The sequence below is a fragment of the Oratosquilla oratoria genome, chromosome 30 (genome assembly GCF_046742065.1).
Source record: "Oratosquilla oratoria isolate Oo_2021 chromosome 30, ASM4674206v1, whole genome shotgun sequence".
NCBI classification, from domain to species: domain Eukaryota; kingdom Metazoa; phylum Arthropoda; class Malacostraca; order Stomatopoda; family Squillidae; genus Oratosquilla; species Oratosquilla oratoria.
In genome coordinates this window covers 16,390,495-16,410,386 of record NC_134806.1, presented here as the reverse complement: position 1 = coordinate 16,410,386, position 19,892 = coordinate 16,390,495, and the positions used below count along the sequence as shown (strand labels likewise).

At 41.0% G+C, this 19,892-nt stretch overlaps 2 protein-coding genes across 9 annotated transcripts in view; one reads left to right on the top strand and one right to left on the bottom strand.

Moving 5' to 3' along the window:
• Nucleotides 1-4,523, bottom strand: part of sds22 (protein phosphatase 1 regulatory subunit sds22) — a 61,511-nt gene extending 56,988 nt beyond the window's left edge. For 2 of the 5 annotated variants that reach the window (XM_076212655.1, XM_076212657.1), the window contains exon 1: nt 4,402-4,521. The gene's annotated coding sequence lies outside the window, so the exon portion shown is untranslated. Of the gene's footprint in view, nt 1-4,162; nt 4,182-4,401 lie in introns of those variants that run through there. The other 3 variants (XM_076212653.1, XM_076212656.1, XM_076212654.1) reach the window with 3 other exon arrangements.
• agt (O-6-alkylguanine-DNA alkyltransferase) lies at nt 4,309-19,570 on the top strand. 4 transcript variants are annotated; one of them, XM_076212662.1, is made up of 5 exons: nt 4,309-4,487; nt 6,069-6,236; nt 10,081-10,235; nt 16,049-16,141; nt 17,662-19,570. In XM_076212662.1, exons 2-5 carry the CDS (start codon nt 6,079-6,081, stop codon nt 17,826-17,828), a joined length of 573 nt encoding a protein of 190 aa, XP_076068777.1. In that variant the 5' UTR covers nt 4,309-4,487; nt 6,069-6,078; the 3' UTR covers nt 17,829-19,570. The 4 variants fall into 4 exon arrangements, with proteins under 4 accessions (XP_076068777.1, XP_076068776.1, XP_076068774.1 ...); XM_076212661.1 differs by lacking the exon at nt 4,309-4,487 and adding an exon at nt 4,603-4,700; XM_076212659.1 differs by lacking the exon at nt 4,309-4,487 and adding an exon at nt 4,646-4,738.
• Nucleotides 19,571-19,892: the final 322 nt, after the last annotated feature.

Here is a 19,892-nt window from a genome sequence, read left to right as displayed (position 1 = left end):
GCCAACATTGCTGGACTCGAGGAATGCAAAATACACCTCAATAGGTTTAAAGAGACGGACAGACAGAGTGAAAGATAAAAAGAGACAGGAGAGAGACAGAGAGAGAGAGAGAGAGAGAGAGAGAGAGAGAGAGAGAGAGAGAGAGAGAGAGAGAGGGAGAGAGAGAGAGGGAGAGAGAGAGAGGGAGGGAGAGAGAGGGAGGGAGAGAGAGGGAGAGAGGGAGAGAGAGAGAGAGAGAGGGGGAGAGGGAGAGGGAGAGAGAGAGAGGGAGAGAGAGAGGGGGAGGGAGAGAGGGAGACAGAGAGTGGGAGGGAGAGAGGGAGAAAGAGAGAGAGAGAGAGAGAGAGAGAGAGAGAGAGAGAGAGAGAGAGAGAGAGAGAGAGAGAGAGAGAGAGAGAGAGAGAGAGAGAGAGAGAGAGAGAGAGGAGAGAGAGAGAGAGAGAGAGAGAATGGAAATGTTTCAGTATCACCAACTTATAACAGTTGTCAAAGGTGATCAGTTGCCAGGTATCTGTCAACTCTCCTTTACTTAGTGAAATGATGGAGGAAGAACTACTGTTTTGAAGACAGGCAGAGGGGTGATTCTCTCTAATATTCATCCCACAAGGCCACCATTTATTATTGGTTCCTCTATAACATTCACAGTGGGATTCAACATTATCATGCTACCCCACCATGTTACGAGTTCAAATACAATTAACATTGTTTAACAAATGCCTAGATAAACACATGGAGACCAAACCCAATCTAACTTGTTTCCCAGCATAGTGAACTCGCACATTTAAATAAAGTTGGTGGTTCTTAACATTTTCCACTGTATACTCTCCTTTTCAATTCACAAACAGCCCTGTAAGGACCATTAGGTCTGTTGCTTGCATCTCCTTTGTATGCCCAGTTGACAATAAACATGGTATTGATCAGTGAACGGGTGTCTCCCCAACAACTAGCCTGAAGTCAGGATTCTATAAGACATGATTACATATTTCAACTTTTTTTTTTCATGCAACTCAAATGAGCCTGGCCTCTGTTTGCAGAGGAATTAATGGTCATTTATGAGTTGCTAAATGTGAAGGAGGATAGGAAGGGAAAGATAGCTGCAGTGGGAAGTTCTAAGAAAATGACCGTGATGAGTGAGGATAATGGAGGAGAAATAGGGAAGGATGAAGTGAAGGCAGTTGTCAAGATGATGAAAGCATGTAAGGCACCTGGTCTGGATGGATGCCATGCAGAATGTCTAAAAAATGGAGGTACAGTTATGGTGGACTGGCTGGTGAGGTTATTCAATGTTTGCTGGAGAGAGGGTAGAGTGCCGGAGGACTGGAGGAGTGCCTGTATAGTTCTACTTTACAAGGGAAAAGGGAACAAGTGTGAATGTAGTAGTTTCAGAGGGATTAGCTTGCTAAGTGTAGTTGGGAAGGCTTATGGGAGGATCTTGATTGAGAGGATTAGGAGAGGAACAGAGGGAGTAATTGGTGAGGATCAGTGTGGATTTAGGACGGGTAGAGGTTCTGTAGATCAGATTTTTGTGGTAAGACAGGTATGTGAGAAAGCTATACGAAAGGGGAAGGATGATTTTTGGGCTTTTATGGATCTGGAAAAGGCTTATGACAGGGTAGACAGGAAGGCACTGTGGGAGGTTTTGCGGATATACGGGATAGGAGGAAAGCTTCTAGGAGCTGTCAAGAGTTTTTATGAGAGTAGTAGAGCATGTGTCAGGATTAGAAATGGAGAGAGTGAGTGGTTCGAGGTAAAGGTGGGACTTCGTCAAGGATGTATTATGTCTCCCTGGCTGTTCAACTTATACATGGATGGGGTGGTGCGAGAGGTAAATGCAAGGGTGGTGGGTCAGGGATTGGAGATGGTTAAAGAAAATGGAGAAAAGTGGGAGGTGAGCCAGCTGTTGTTTGCAGACAACACTGCACTTGTGGCAGGATCGGAGGAAGGATTGAGGACAGAGTTCGGAAGAGTGTGTGAAAGAAGAAAGCTGAAGATAAATGTGGGTAGAAGTAAGGTGATGAGATGTACAAGGGGTGAAAGTGGCAGCAGACTGGAAGTGAGCATTAAGGGAGAGCGATTGGAGGAAGTGGATAGTTTTAGATACTTGGGTGCAAATGTAGCAGGAAAAGGTAAAGTGAAGGTGGAGGTAGAATGTATATTGAGAGAAGCAAGTAAATGCCTTAGTGGATTAAAAAATGTAATGAGGAACAGACATTTGGGAATGGATGCTAAGAGGAGACTTTATGAAGGAGTGATTGTGCCAACAGCACTGTATGGGGCAGAAACATGAAATATAAGAGAGGAGGAGAAGAGTTTGAATGTGTTTGAGATGAGGTGTCTGAGGAGTATGATAGGGGTTACTAGGCTGGATAGAGTGAGAAATGAGGGAGAACAGGGGTGGAAATGGAGTTGGGAGATGGGGTTGATGAAAGAGTATTAGGATGGTTTGGACACATGGAAAGAATGAATGAAGAAAAACTAGTAAAAGAAGTATGGAAGGCAGATGTGGAGGGAGTGAACATGAAGGGACATCCTAGAATGAGATGGATGGATGGTATGAAGGGGGCTTTGGGGAAGAGGGGAATGTCTGTTGAGGAAGGACGGGAGAGGACAGAAGACAGGGGTGAATGGAGAATGGTTGTATATGGATGATGTTGTGATGCATGAGGTGGAATGGACAGGGGGATGGGGGGTGAGGTAGTATGTGTGAGCAAAATTTGATGCAGCCTGAAGGGATTTCTCCCCTACTTCTCCTTTTCTGCATGGGGGGACGGAGAGGAGGGTCGCCAATTTAATGAAGCGGCCTTGCTGTGGATGTGCTGTGCCTTGCGACACTACCTCTGACCCAGGGCAGTGGACAGGGTGTAGGGATGACCCGTCATCCAGGAGGTGCTAAGATAAGAGGGAGGGTGGAGGGGAGTGGAGTGTGTTTAGAGATGGAATGGGTGGGAATGATTTTATGCCTTTTTCTTTTTGACTACCTCCCTTGTATGGGGGAAAAAGCCTTGGTATATGTATGTATGACAAAATCACCTTTTTTATTACATGAGGGGTAAAGAGCATGTTGGTGGGAAGAGATATCAACTTAAATTAACCACCTGTTTAACCATATCTAAATTTACTCAACTTCCCAAAATGCCCGAATAAGGTAGAAATAACCAAGTTTCATCATACATTAATATTTACTTGAATAATGTGCACCATCCATCCCTTCCAAGAGATATAACATAACATCACTGTCTCAAATTTTAGCAATTTCACCAACTAATGAAAGTCAGAATCACTGAAAAACAATTGGAAAAATATTATCTTAACTCAAAAATTAGTACACAACCATTCTAGAGAATTATCTAGTGGCACATTCCTTAGGTAGATACATCTCGGCAAATTAAAGTATGATACTGGCATATAGAATATTTATATACAGTACATTTCTAAGCACATCAACCAAAATATTGTCATCTAAGTATTACAGCATCTTAAAAGTTCAGTCAGAAACAATATGCACACTCAATTCAGTTTCCAGTTTTTTCCTCTGTTCTAACTGTACTTTTAGTTTTAATTTACAAATGTGCTTCTACAATTTTCATCAGTGACAATTAATTTGATTGTTGAAAACAGATGGTACTCCTGGAGCATAGCACTATTCTATTCCTGTTCATTATAACTCGGTAAATACTATAACTATCTCCTGCATTTTCATATTACAAGGAATAAGGTTTATCTTAGTACATTCCATATGCTTTTCAAAAATCAATTAATACATTGTATTTCCAGGTAAGGACTACACAAACCACTCTGACATGAACTACATCATTAAAGAATTGTACATCATAAATACCCTACAATTATAATGAATATAATAATAATAATGCAAATGTACAAGCAACCAATTGTCTCTAAACAGTAGTCTTATTGTCAACATTCAAATTACTTCAAACTGTGATATGCAAAATACAGTTACACAAAAACTACTTCATAAGTAGCATTCAGAAATTTGTAATGATTAGTATAAGATGATTTTGTCAATTTCTGCATAAACAAGTACTAGATAATACAGTAACAGTTAGTCAGTAGCTAATTCTAGCAAAAATTAACTCCACTGGCACTGAATTTGCCTTCCCTAATAAAATCTAGCTTTGTAATGGCAATATCGTTTACATACAGTTTAATCGTTGCTCCAGTTAAAGTGGTGTATTTACAAGCATCAATTTTGATGCTGTCAATAACAATGTATCTAATCTATTTGTGGCCTTAGATCTTGAGCTAAAATCAAAAGGTCGTCTGAACCAAAAACAAATGGACTCTTCCTTTGTCATTGAAACAAAACTTCCTTAACTAGTCCTATGCTTAACAGAAATGTATGATTAAAGAAATAACAAAGAACAAGTGACTACAACTTACATGGAAACTGTCTGGAATGACTCACAAGTACGGATTGGTGGAGGAATATCGGCCGCCGCCCTGAAAGATGATGTTGTTTACATTTGGTATTCTAAAATTTATTTGCAGTTGCTCAAAAGTTTTATTGATTTTAAATTCATTTAATTATTCTATGAACTTCCTAATATGCTCTCCTTATTATTTCTTATGATTATTGATATTCAAACATTATGGGACAAAATATAATTTTATTTTCTAGTCTAATAAGGAAAGCATAAGCGTACCCGGGTAACGTGTATTGCATACAACTGGACGCTAGAGTGAGAAAATACATATAATTAAAGTCGAAATTTAGCATGTGTGTGAATATTGATTTTTAATCTTCTGACATGCTAGTTGATGTACTCTTATTCCTGTGCTCAAATTAACAACTGTAGCTCTATTTTTTATTTTATTGTGCTTTAATAACTTGGTAATGAGAGCAATCGCTTTTGTTGCTAAAATTTTATTTACACTGACAAAAATGTTTAAAGATAACTTGAATAATGAACATCTCATTCTGTTCATAGCTTCTTCAGCCACTTACAGGAAACATGACACTAAGCCAAGACCTCAGAGTGCTAATGGGGCCGAGGTAATATAGGCATTGAAAATCGAAGTTTTAAGAAAATTATAGTATATAGTTATCGAAGGCATACATATTTGCTACAGGTCTAGTTTAGAAATGTTATAATGTATTTTGAGGTTGATCAGGAAAGGGTGGTTAAGTCTTACTCTGGGTTAAATTATAACTTTAAGGCACAATTTTAATAACATGTAAAAGATGTTGACATTAATAATGGCATACTAGTAATTGGTTTTCTCAATGAACTCCATTGTCAACTTTTATTACTTCGTGAGGAAGCTTCTTTTCCATAACAAAGTTACTAGAACCAATCGTTGTCAGTATGTGTTCACTAGATGAACATCACAACTCATCAATGCCACCATCTTCATGCAGAGGAGCCATTACAGGCCTAAGTGCCGCTCCTACAGGGGCAAAGTTCCCAGTGATGCCCCCCCTTCCCCCATCACCACTTCCTATCTCCACCATTCCTTACTGCCTATTGTAGCTATTAGCTTGCGAAATAATAGAATAGATTTTAAAAATGTTAGTTAATGTCTCTATTGCAGAAAGGATAAGGGAAAGATATTTAATATTCTGTTGATTCTGATGCAAATTTGTATGTCATGGTAATATAACTTCTACCTCCTTTCTGCTGACTTTCTTAAATACTTCCTTTACACCTTTAAGACTCCATCTCATCAGCACAATTAACCCCTTCGTTACCGACCCATCAACCTTAAGTAAACAAACATTTCAAACCGTCCCACGAATGGCTGGAGCCTTATGTTTGTAAACACAGACACTTGCCACCACGTGGGTAGAGATAACCCAGAAACCGAGGCCTTGAGAGCCCTCAATACACACAGCTTATAACTGTGACACGTGCGTGTCACGGGGAGCACGCTCGGTTCCTGGCGGGTACACTCAGCCGTGACACGCAGGCGTCACAAAACACACATCCGGTACGCAAGGGGTTAATGTCTCCTTGGGCAGAAGAAGAAGAAAAAATCCTTCACCTGTCTCTTCCTCTTTCCACTCTCTTATCATTATGTAATTAATTGTCACTGAAGTTATACTTCAGATACCCAAAAATGAAGAAACCAAATACCAAGAACTGCCATGAAGTAGTTGAGGAGCACCGTATTTCTTCTCCTGTTGGTATTTTTCTGGTCAAGTCCTGCCACAAAGGTCTCCACTACAACGGATTAGACGGGAAAGTGACAGACGAAAACTTCACACCAAATAACAGGTGATTTAGAATTATAATTGATTGCTTTTCAGACATAAAAAAGAGAAAAAAACAAAAGCTTCAACCAAGTAGTGGGATAAATCATAATTAGTTGATCTTCATATCTGATAAGATGTGATGAAAATTTCATGATATCTAAATACAAGGTTTTTTTTTTCCCCACCTTACAAGGGAGCTGCCAAGTCAAAACCCAAGTACCCACTCTCACCCCTTTCCGCTCCCATCCACCTTCCTTTCCTCCCTTACCTTTTAGCTCCTCATAGATGACAGGTCATCCCTGTATTCCACCCACTGTCCTGGGTCAGAAGCAATGCAGCAAGGTACAACACATCCACAGCAAGGCTTCTTCATTTAATAGGTGACCCCCTCTCTCCGTCCCCTCATTTATAAAGAGGAGACAGGGAGAAATCCCTTCAGGCTGTGTCAAAATGTCATTCATACATAACCACTCCTTACCCCCATTCCCCCGCTCCCTCCCTTACTTGCATCACAGTATCATCCATACACAGCCATTCTCCAGTCACCACCTATCTCTTGCCTTGTCCCTTCCTTGCTCAACAGATATTCCCTTTGTAAGGCCAGGAATTTTAAAGGAATATTATTTTTGTTAAATTGCATTTTATTTTTAGAGTGTATGGTAAATTGCATTTTATTTTTAGAGTGTACTGTAGCTCCGCCCACCCGTGACGTCACTAAGACGGAGATGTAAACTAGGACCATTAGTTTTAAGAGGATGAGGAAAAATTCCCAACTTCCAGTTCAGGATTCTGCTAGAGGAATAGTTTAGGGAGAGATTGTGACAGCTAGGGGTTGTATTGAGAAGTGAAATGAAGTTTCACAAGATAACACAAAGGGGGAGTTGGTAGATTTACGCACGGATGCTAACACATACGCCCGTCTCTCTGTTTCTTGTGGGTACCTAAGATTAGTCTCACACCCCAACTATCCCCATTAAAAGGGGGGACAGCATAATGGAGTGGCAGTCACAGTACAATAAAGTAGCATTATTATTTCTCTATGAGTAAAGATTTCCTCTAACATAGACAAAATGATGTTTGGCTCTGGTCTGTAGGGGTGCCCTATAAAGTATATGTTGCATGCTACTACACAATAATATACATCCAATACCTCAGACGGGGTTATAACGGGTGACTAAAAGATGTGATTGGGTGATTGTCATGTTTGGAAGGAGGAAAAGGTGAGTGAGCTTTAAAAGATTATAATTAATCTGCAACTTATCTCTCCATATACCAAACGCTTCTGTCCCCCATATAAGGAAGGAACTTACCTAACTGTAGTACACAGGAAGGGAGCAGTGTTCATTGGGTCCTGTCTCCTGCTCTTCAGTTTATCGTACCTAGCCTCAAATTCATGTACAAGTTCAACATATTTTATATCCTTGATTTCCAGTCATCATATTGAGATTTGAATTTTATGTATTGTTTGAGTTTTGGCTATATCACCTAAGCTATTCCAAGTGTTTATGCATCTATATAGAAAACTGTATTTCTTCACATCCTTTAGGCATGTGAAGAACCTCTTCACTCCGGGGCACATCGCACGTTTGGCAGCATTAGCTGCCCGATGTGCGATGTTGCATCATAATAATCGCATTACAAAAAATAAAGTCAGTGCTCAATCGTTCGTTCTCTTTCACCTATGTATTTTGATAACCATAGAAAATATGATGAAGCCAGTTTAGAGAGAATGGAAGTTACGTAGGTACGACTACAATAAATATAATCAAGATGCCGACGTCGGCATCATCGAGTACCCACTTGCTCCTCATGCCGCCTACATAGGTGTCACCGCATGGAAGTGGTTAACTTGTTCCCATGACCTCTTAAAGCCCTGCCATCTTTAATCAAGAGATCTCTTCTGTCAATACAATCTACCCCGTTTAGCCTCTTCTGGTTTACTTGCCAACCTGTGGACCAGTTTGGTTGCTACTCTTTGTATTCTCTTGATCTTGCATATATCCTTCACTCTTTGTGGGGACCATACCACTGATATATATTCTAATCTTGGATAGATCAGAGTTTCAATGAGTTTTTTCATCATCTCTTCATCCACATAATGAAAAGCCACTTCAGTGTTCTGCAGCAGTCTTTATATACTTATGTATGAAATGTCCCCCTTAGTCCACTTCAACAAACTGTCCGAAATGTCCTCCTTTATCTCCATCAAGTCCCACCCATCCCCTTCTCTGCCCCTCCACCTACCACCCACCCCTCCCTGATAACCTCTCCCAGTTCCTTCCCCGTCGGCCTATATGTACTCAGAGTGTTTGCCATATGTCTGTACTTGAAAAAGCTGTAACAAGCGAAATGTCGTACCAATAAAGGTTTCGATCTCGCACAGTGTTGATTCTCACTCTACATCTTTCCCACAATCCTGCTAATGTGTTTGTCGGGAGACAGGTCGCCTTTTATCAACACTCCCAAACCTCTGTCCTCTTCTGCCAGCTAACCAAGGCATGCACCCACCTCCTGCCTATCCTACTCCCATTCACCACCCATTTGTCTCTCTCTCATCTTAGATCCTCGTGGATGAAGGCCCCTGTATCCCGCCCACTGCCTGGGTCCTAAGTGATGCAGCAAGACACATCATCTTAATGACATAATTTTTAGTTTCATACATTTTTAGGTTTTGTTATAGTCCGCCACATGATTTTACTTTGCATAAGAGTGGCATCAACATGATCATAAATATTAATTTATTTAGAATTTTTTTTATTTTATTCAAAGAAAGGTTGTCCATGTTATTGCTCATTTAATATGATTTTATTGTCATTCTTTGATTATGTATTTCTCTGTGGTTCATTTATGAGGAGCTAAGATGGGTGGGTGGAGATGGGTGCATCCCTTAGCTGCCTACCTCCCTTACAAGGGGGGAAGATCTGTCTATTTATCTATATACCAAAGGCTTCTCCCCCTTGTTGTTGTTGTTGTTGTCTGGCAGAGCAGTCCTGGCTCCCTGAGGAATGGCACAGCTGGAAAGGGGTTTTCCCACAAATCCCTTAGAAAGCATATATTGTTGTTGTTGTCGTTCCCTAGACTGTCTGTCCGAGCAGTCCCGTCTCCCCAAGTAATGCCACAGCCGAAACTGGGTTTTCCCACAAATCCTTTATAGAGTGTATGTTGTGTTGTTTGCGTGCATGATTGTGTATAATGCATATATATTGTGTATAATGCATATATTGTTGGTGTGTGTGATTGTGTACAATGCAGTCTTCCATAATGTGTTGAAGTGTTGCATCCTGCATAGTTATCTGTGATGTGGGCATGCAGCCTTGCAGATAACTGTCCAGGATGCAACACTTCACTCCATACTATTCAACACATTATGGAAGACTGTATTGTGCACAATCATGCATGCAAACAACACAGTATACACTCTACAAAGAATTTGTGGGAAAACCCCATTTCAGCCATGGCATTCCTCAGGGAGACTGGACTCTTGGCCAGACAGCCTAGAGAATGACAACAACAACAAGGGGAAAAGCCTTTGGTGTATAGATGAATAGATAGAGGAGAAGAAATAACCTCACAAGCATATTTGTGTTCAGGATACCATCTAGTTCTAAGACAGTACCAGTACGGAATCAAACTCCACTAGATTCAACCATCATACAGGGGACACTGAGCACATCATCCTATACTTCCCTAGATAACAATACAGTATTTCTTCTCTGAGTGACCTTTGGCCCTGTCCAGTGGCCATTGCCAGTTACCCGTTATGAGAATGGATGGAAGCAGATATGCACAGGGAACGTATGTTTGGCACATGCCATGGAAAGGTCAGTGGAACAGATTAATCACCAATTTTTCCCTCAACCCACCAGAACTCATGTGGGACTTCTTGGGGAAGTTAGCACAAAGAATATCCCCACCCCAGTGATAGAAACTCTGTCATGGATGCAAGCATACTTTGAAAATCCTGCTCAAGTCCAGCACTTGCCCATCCCTAATGTTTGTGCTTTGGAGGATAAGCAAGGAAGTGAGTGGTGATGTATATGATAGCCCTAATGCATGATATCTTCATTTCCATATTGTGATAGTTTCATGATATGCAAAGCTTCCAAGGGAACTTAAATTTTGTGACATAGTAGAATCTTTGCTAAAGCTAAGGCAGAAGTAAATTGACTCTTTCTTTTCAGTAACATTCTGGATTTTATTCTGTTTAGTGCCAAGTGATTTTATTTAGCCAAGGGGATAATTTTGTAGAGTGAAGTACTGTAGTTGTAATATAGTTAGTATGCTGTCTTAGTTATCTCTTACAGAAGACCTCTGGTCCCAAGATGTATGCCAGTGGTACTGGGTCTTGCCTATAAATTGCTACAGGAAAGGGCCAAGGACAAATACCTACAAGTGATGGTCTGTGAGATCAACATGAAAGAGATTCGTTTCTCTGCTGCCAGTCTTCATAATCAATCAACACCTTTGTAGCATGCTTCATGTGTGTGGGTGTGGTGCACCTACTTGACTGGAGTGGGAGAGTGATAGATGCAGTGAGAGGTTTGAAGCTGGTTTTATTTTGGGAGAGGTGGCACAGGAACTTGGCTAGAGGAATGATCCAACTGACCAAGAGGGTTCAGTGTGGCACACAAGAATGACCTGAGAGGTCCAAATGGCTGGGTTGAGCTGTAGAGAGGTCCAAATGGCTGGGTTGAGCTGTAGAGAGGTCCAAATGGCTGGGTTGAGCTGTATGCTGTGCTGACCATGCCCAGTAACTTATCCAGTTGATACATACAGAAAAATAGCAAAGGAGTAATTGTGAGCCTGAATGTGGGCTCTTATAAGATTTGTGCTTTTAAAAAGACATTCAGCCTAGCTCAGAGTAGATGTTGCCATGCCCACTCACAACTGAGATCAGTCAGTCAATCTGTTGCCTCTGGTCTCCCATGCAGAAGATCTGCAGCCTTCAGGAAACTGACAACAGCCTCTGGGCAGGATCAGAAGTCATTCAGGGAAGATATGTTGTCTAGGATTTTACAAAGGATTACAAAGGTGGAGCATGCCAACAGGAGACCTTTTGATCCATAGCTAGGTCAGATGCAAAAAAAAAAATCATATTGATAAAAACAAAACAAAACTATAATAATGTAAATAACAAATAAAATACATAAATAAATGCATAGGTAGAGTTAAATAATAAACAAACAGGTAAATAGTACATACATACATATACCAAGGCTTTTTCCCCCTTCCAAGGGAGGTAGCCACAAAAGGAAAGGCATAAAAACACTCCCACCCATTTCATCCCTAAATATACTCCACACCCCTCCCACCCTTCCTCACATCTGAGCACCTCCTGGATGACGGGTCATCCCTGAACCCTGCCCACCGCCCTGGGTCAGAAGCAGTGTCGCACGACACAGTACATCCACAGCAAGGCCGCTTCATTTAATCGGCGACCCCCCCTCTCCGTCCCCCTTTGCATATAAGGAGAGGACGGGGAGAAATCCCTTCGGGCTGCGTCAAAATTTACTCACACATACTACCCCACCCCCCACCCCCCCGCCTATTCCTCCTCATGTCGTCACAACATCATCCATATACAACCATTCTCCACTCACCTCTGTCTTCCGTCCTCTCCCTTCCTTCCTCAACAGACATTCCCCTCTTCCCCAAAGCCCCCTTCACCCCATCCATCCACCTCATCCTAGGACGTCCCCTCATGTTCACTCCCTCCACATCTGCCTTCCATACCTCTTTTACTAGTCTTTCGTCACTCATTCTTTCCATGTGTCCAAACCATCCTAATATTCTTTCATCAACCCTCTCTCCCAAATCCTTTTTCACCCCTGTTCTCCTCCTCACCTCCTCATTTCTCACTCTATCTAGCCTAGTAACCCCCACCATACTTCTCAGACACCTCATCTCAAACACATTCAAACTCCTTCTCTCTTCTTCTCTTATGTTCCACGTTTCTGCCCCATACAGTGCTGTTGGCACAATCACTCCTTCATACAGTCTCCTCTTCGCATCCATTCCCATATGTCTATTTCTCATTACACTCTTTAAACCACCAAGGCATTTACTCGCTTCTCTCAATCTACATTCTACCTCCACCTTCACTCCACCTTTTCCTGCTACACTTGCACCCAAGTATCTAAAACTATCCACTTCCTCCAGTCGCTCTCCCTTAATGTTCACTTCCAGTCTACTGCCACTTTCACCCCTTGTACATCTCATCACCTTACTTTTACCCACATTTATCTTTAGCTTTCTTCTATCACATACTCTCCCAAACTCTGCCACCAGCTTCCTCAATCCCTCCTCTGACCCTGCCACAAGCGCAGTGTCGTCCGCAAACAACAGCTGGCTCACCTCCCACTTTTCTCCATTTTCTTTAACCATCTCCAATCCCTGACTCACTACCCTAGCATTCACCTCTCGCACCACCCCATCCATGTATAAGTTGAACAGCCAGGGCGACATAACGCATCCTTGACGAAGTCCCACCTTTACTTCAAACCACTCACTCTCTCCATTTCCAATCCTAACACATGCTCTACTACTCACATAAAACTCTTGACAGCTCCAAAAGCTTTCCTCCTATCCCATAAATCTGCATAACCTCCCACAGTGCCTTTCTGTCTACCCTATCATAAGCCTTTTCCAGATCCATAAAAGCCCAAAAAATATCCTTCCCCTTTCCTATAGCTTTCTCACATATCTGTCTTACCACAAAGATCTGATCTACACAACCTCTACCCGTCCTAAATCCACACTGTTCCTCACTAATTACTCCTTCTGTTCCTCTCCTAATCCTCTCAATTAAGATTCTCCCATAAGCCTTCCCTACTACACTCAACAGGCTAATCCCTCTGAAATTACTACATTCACACTTGTCCCCTTTTCCCTTGTAAAGAGGAACTATACAGGCACTACTCCAGTCCTCCGGTACTTTACCCTCTCTCCAGCAAACATTAAATAATCTCACCAACCAGTCCACCATCACTGAACCTCCCTTTTTCAGACATTCTGCATGACATCCATCCAGACCAGGTGCCTTACCTGCTTTCATCATCTTTACAACTGCCTTCACCTCATCCTTCCTTATTTCTCCTCCGTTCTCCTCACTCATCACTCTCATTTTCTTCGTATTTCCCACTGCAGCTATCTTTCCTTCCCTATCCTCCTTCACAGGTAAATAGTAGATAATAATAAATTGACATATAACTAATAACAAATGAAAATCAGACAGACAAATGATAACAAAACAAAAATAAATAATATAAGATAAATTATAATCATTACAGCATCTTACTTAGGTATTTATCTAATTGATTCTTAAAGCTTCGAACTGAACTACATTGCACTACCTGTGCAGGAAGTTTATTCCATGCACAGGTAGTGCAATGTAGTTCAGTTTAATGTGGGGTTCTGTGTTCTCTGTGTGGCAGGTGCATCTGGGGTAGTTTGATGAGCACACTACATTCTCGCCTCAATCTGGAGGTGAATATCTGAGGGGCTAACACCTAATCTGTGGACTGGACAGGCCCAAGGTCTCTATCACACCAGTTTGGTATAATATGCTTTGTATCTTCAGTGTGATGGTTGCATCTTTTCTTGCCAGGCCAGTTTTGTGGAGGTACTGTTTCAGTCTTGCGACACTGCTTCTGACCCAGGGCAGTGGACAGGGTGCAGGGATGACCCGTCATCTAGGAGGTGCTAAGATGGGAGGGAGGGTGGATGGGTGTGGAGTCTTTTCAGGGATGGAATGGGTGGGAATGATTTTATGCCTTTTCCTTTTTGGCTACCTCCCTAGTAAGGGGGAAAAAGCCTTGGTATATGTATGTATGTATGTACTGTTTCAGTGGATAGAGTGAGAAATGAGGTGAGGAGGAGAGCTAGGCTGGAAATGGAGATGACAGATAGGGCTGATGTAAGAATACTGGTTTTGTTTGGACACTTGGGAAGAATGAGTGAAGAAAGACTAGTAAAAGAGGTGTGGATGGCAGAGATGGAGGGAGTGTACTTGAGGAGATGACTGAGGATGAGATGGATGGATGGATGGAGTGAAAAGAACATTGAGGGAACGGGGAATGTCTTTTGAGTGAGGAAGGGAGAAGGCAAGAGAAAGGGGTGAGTGGGGAATGGCTGTGTATTTACCTAGTTGTAATATACAGGAGGGGAGCTATGCTTGTGGTGACCTGTCTTTGTATCTCTCTGCATCAAGTTTTGTCTTAAAATCTTATATAGTGTTTGCACATATTGTTTTGTTGTCTAATTTGTTCCATGTATTAATTGCTCTGTGTGGGAAACTGTTCCTTTTCAAGTTTTTTCTATAGCTATCTTTTTTTCAGTTTTTTTCCGTGTCCTCTCGTTTTACCATTGTCCCACACTAACAGGTCGTTCCTGTCTAAAATTTCCATTCCTTTCATTATTCTGTAGATAGTCAGCAAATCTCCTCTTTCTCTTCTTTGTTCCAGTGTTGGTAGGTTCAGTTTGGATGATACTGTGATGCAAGGAAGCAAGGGGGTGGGGGATGGTGGTGGTGGTGAGTGGTTATGAATGAATGATGTTTTGACACAGCCTAAAGGGATTTCTCCCTGTCTTCCCTCTTTATGTATTGAGGGATGGAGAGGGAGGGTTGCCGATTAAGTGAAGCAGATATATGTATTTTGATTTGGCTACCTCCCTTGTAAGGGGGGAAAAAGCCTTTGGTATATAAATAGACTTTTAGTGCAGAAGTGCTGGGTGGTAACCTGAACATTGGCATGCTTTTGTACTTTTCTTGCATGTCTTCAGAGGAATTTTTCTGGTGGGTGATTTTGGGGGTCTGGTGTAATAGAGAATTTGATGGTTACATGCATATACCAAGAGCCTTTTCCCACTTACTAGGGAGGTAGCCAAAGTCAAAGGCATAAATCCACTCCCACTTATTTCATCCCCACATACTCCACTCCCATTCACCACCCCTCCCTCCCTCCTTTCTTGGCTCCACCTGGATGACAGGTCATCCGAACATCTTGCCTACTGCCCTGGGTTAGAAGCAATGCAGCAAGATACAGTACATCCACAGCAAGGCCGCTTCATTTAATTGGTGACCCCCCCCTTTCCATCCCCTCATGCAGAAAAAGAAAGGACTGGAAGAAATCCCTTTGGGCTGCATCAAAGTATCATTCACACATACTCTCTCACTCTTACAGCCACTCCCTTCCATGCATCACAACATCATCATCCTTCTCCATTCACCCCTATCTTCTGTTTTCTCACCTCAACAGACATTCCTCTCTTTCCCAATACCCTGTGGAGCAGTGGTCTAGGAGGGGAACCACTTCTTTGCAGTTCGAGTCATCAGTTTCATGTTCTTGGTTTCATAGAGTGTATTTTGTAAAAGAGATAGCATTATACTATATAGAGTGTTTTTGATTGAGTTTAAAACATGTGAACTGCTAGATCAGGGGTTCTCATTAGGGGTGAAATTCACCCCCAGGGGTGAATTTTGGGTTTTCTGGGGGTGAATTGTGACCACAGTCAGTTTACGGGGTGAGGAAAGCAGTTATAGGTTTTGGCCTAACTGGCCTGTCACCTGGGCTGGAATTATATTAATATGGGAAAAATATATACTAATTTGGAGAAAAATAAAAGGATTTTTAGTAATATTTGCATATTATTTAGAATGCACTTTTTGAAACAGGCAATCTTGGAAAGGAGGGGGGAATGACATTCAGACAAATGGTGAAAGGGGTGAATGGGCCAAGTAAAGCTGAGAACCCTTGTGCTAGATTCTATTTAATAATGATTCTTGGTTGACATTTGTTGAGGATCATTGGTTAATTATTGTTTTATGTATTTCAGGTTTCACTGTTCAAGTTTGGAAGGAGTTGGCTAAAGTACCTGTTGGAGAGATAGTTACGTATGGACAGCTTGCAAATAAACTTAACAATCCAGGTATAAGATTTTTTAAAGTATTAACCCTTTGATTACCAAAGGTTTCCTTCATTTGAATAAGATCATTTGTTGGGAGCCAGAATAATAAAATTTAGAAGTTGCCAAGTAAATGCCTTGGGGGATTGATTTTTTTTTTTTTTCTTTCTCTTCAGGTCTCTTCTGTAGCTGTCTTTCTTTAGTTTATTTTTGTGTCCTCTTGTTTCTCTTTTGTCTCACTTTAATAAGTCATCTCTATCGAGAACTTCCAACCCTTTTATAATTCTGTAAATGGTCAACAAATTTCCTCTTTCTCTTCTCTGTTCCAGTGTTGACTTGTAATTTCTCCAATCTTTGTTCGTATATCAGATTTGACAGTGTAGGTGCCATTTTTGTTGCTGCTCTTTGGATTCTTTCTTTTCTTATGTTCTTCTTTGTGCTAGATGCCCACAGTGTTGCAGCATATTCTAGTTTAGGTCTTATCAGTGTAACAACTATTATTTTACCATCTCCTCATCTATGTAGTCGGAGGCCACTTTCATTGATCTTAATAAGCTATAAGTCTCTCCAAATAATTTATTGACATGTTTATCAGGTGTCAAGTCACTTGAGATGATTACTCCCAGGACCCTTTCTGAATTGACTTTTTTGACTTCTTTGTTTCCAATTTTATATTGATTCGATACTCTGTTTTTGCTTTTTCCAAGTTCCATTATGACTCCATTCCCATATTTTGTTTAGGTCTTCTTGCAGCGATCTGCAATCTTCTTCTGTTCTTACTTTCTTTAGTAATTAGGCATCGTCAGCAAAGAAGTTCATTAACAATTTACTCCCTCATCCATATCATTTACATATATATGTATTTTACCTAGTTGTATTATACGGGAATGGAGCTATGCTCATGGTGACCTGTCTTTGTATCTCTCAGCATCAAGTTTTTTCTTAAAATCTTGAATAGTGTTTGCACACACTTTCTTTGTCTAATTTGTTCCAAGTATCTATCACTCTGTGTGGGAAGCTGTTTTTTCAGATCTTTTCTGTAGTCATCTTTTTTTTTTTAGTTTCTTTTCATGTCCTCTCATTTTTCCATTGTCCCATTTCAATAAGTCATTCTTATCTAAGATTTCCATTCCTTTCATTATTCTATAGATAGTAAGTCTCCTCTTTCCCTTCTTTGTTCCAGAGTTGGTAATTCTAATTTGGACAGTCTTTGCTCATATGTCATTTCGGAAAGAGTTGGTGCTAGTTTTGTTGTTGCTCTTTGTATTCTTTCTAATTTTTTTATATTCTTTTTGGTACTGGGTGTCCATAGTGTTGCTGCGTACTCAAGTTTTGGTCTTATTAGTGTAGTTAGAATTTTTTTTTATCATTTCCTCGTCCAAATAAGCAAATGCCACTTTTATTAACCTCAATAAATTATAGGTTTCTCCGACTATTTTATTAATATGCTTATCCGGTGTTATGTCCTTGTTGTTTGTTTTCATGTTGCTTATTTAAGACCATTCCTCTTATGGGAAGTCCCTTTAGAATTTTAATTTTTGCAGGTGCTGTGAGGGCTGTTGGATCTGCCATGAAGAACAACCCAGTGTGCTTGGTGCTTCCCTGTCACCGTGTTGTGCGGGCCAATGGTATGGGGAATTATCATGGGGGTACTCGCAATAGCATGAAAGCCTGGCTTTTGCATCACGAGGGAATAACTAAATTTCAGTAACTGAATTAGAGGGTGTGACTGCTAAGTTCCTATCCTGTTCTGTTGAAAGACTTCTTACCCGCTGATACATGTTAGGCATGAGACTTATAAACTGTCACATTTCCTCATTTATCTCTGTCCGTCCTTGTAACCCCCAGTTTACTTTCTACAACAATCTTAAACACATTTAGGCTCTTCCTTTCTGCCTCCTTTAAATTTTAAGTCTTTGCCCCTTACAATGTCGTAAGCACAATTACCCCTTCGTACACTCTTACCTTTGTGTTTATCCTCAGATACCTGTTTCTCATGACACTTCCCATTCTTCCTAGACATTTAATTGCTTACCTTATTCTAATTACAACCTGTTGCACTCCTGTTCCCTATGACTTGTGATCCAAAATACATAAAACTACTTCCTCCAGCCTTTCTTCTTTTAAACTTGTCTCCAGCTCACTGCCAGACTTCTCCCCTTGTACATCTCATCACATTTTGCCCACATTTAATTTTCTAATTTCTTTTCTCAAATATCCCTCCAGAATCTACCACTAACAACCCGTCCCTCCTTCCAACTCAGCCATAAGCATCGTGTCATCTGCAAACATCTGATTCAATTTCCATTTCCTTCCACTCACCCACCATCCTCCATCCATCACCCTCAAGTCTCCCATACCACTCCATTCATATGCATGTTGAACAATCATGGCAACATTACACAACCTTGGGACAGCCCACTTTCACCTCAAATCATTCACTCCCTCTATTCCCTACCTAAACACAAGCTCTACTACTCATATAAAAAAAAATTATCACCCTCAACAGCTTTCCCCCCATCCTGTACATCTGCCTTCCTGTCAACTCCATCATATATGAATCCCCAAAAGATAACCTAACTTTTTACCAAAAGGTTTTTGTATCTCTATGCACCCTCCAGTTCTAGATCCAAATTTCCCTTCCCAATTACATCATATGTTTTCCTAATCCTCATTAACACCCAAGATCCTCTCTTCCTCACCTCACTCACTACCAAGGTTATATGCACTAGCAAACACCTGCATCTCCCATTCCAGTTTCACCTTTGCCCACATTATCCTCAAAGACACTTTGCTCCACTTTGTTACGCACCTACCTATTTCATCACTTACCACTAGTGCCACTTCTTCCTTCCCTTGCCCCTTCATCACTCCTGACACTACCCACCACACTCCCAAACACAAGCTTGCCCTTCCTTTCAGTTTAGTTTCATTCAGTGCTAATACATCCATTTTCCCATAAACATATCACCTGTCTCTTTCCTTTAACTCTCATCTGTACCATATTCACACACATTCAGTGATCTATTTACCAGTGGCTCTGATTGGAGCCACCCTCATAGACCCTCTTATACCTTTACTTTTTGTATCAGAAAAATAGAATGGGGAATTACTAGTCCTTTCACTCATCCCATTGTCACCTCATATGCAACATGCTTCCTCCCCCCTCCTATCACAGGGAATCATAAAATGGCAGTCATAGAAATGGTAAAGGGAAGGTTTAAGGGGACTGCAGTAGTGCAAAAGTATCATCTTTCCTATACAAGTAGAGATTTTAAACTCAAACATAGACAGATGATGTGTGGTTCTGGCCCATAGGAGCACCCTAAAACAATCCCTAAAGTATAGACTGCATGTTACTATGCAGCCAGTATCCCAATATGGGGTATAGGTTTATATTTTTCCTAAATAAAGAAATCATGTATATTTTCCAATAAGATATTTCACAACTTATATTGTATTTCTATTTCCCTGCTCTGATAATTGACTGCTACATACATTTCTAGAACCGGTTTTGATTTGTAGTAAACATATTTGCATTCAAAGACCGAGATAGGCAAGTGGTCATCAGTCTGCAAATAAAAATGTATGCAACCAACAATTAATCAATCAGTTGCCCAAAGTTCCTCTTGCAGGAGACCCATATCACCTTTGGGTGGAAGTGAGGAATGCATGTGGATTTTGGGTGAAGGTTGAGAGATGTTTTCATAGGTGCTACTTCTTCACAGGTCTCTCAAGTTGATGCTGTCCGATCAGCAAATACATACATACAAAT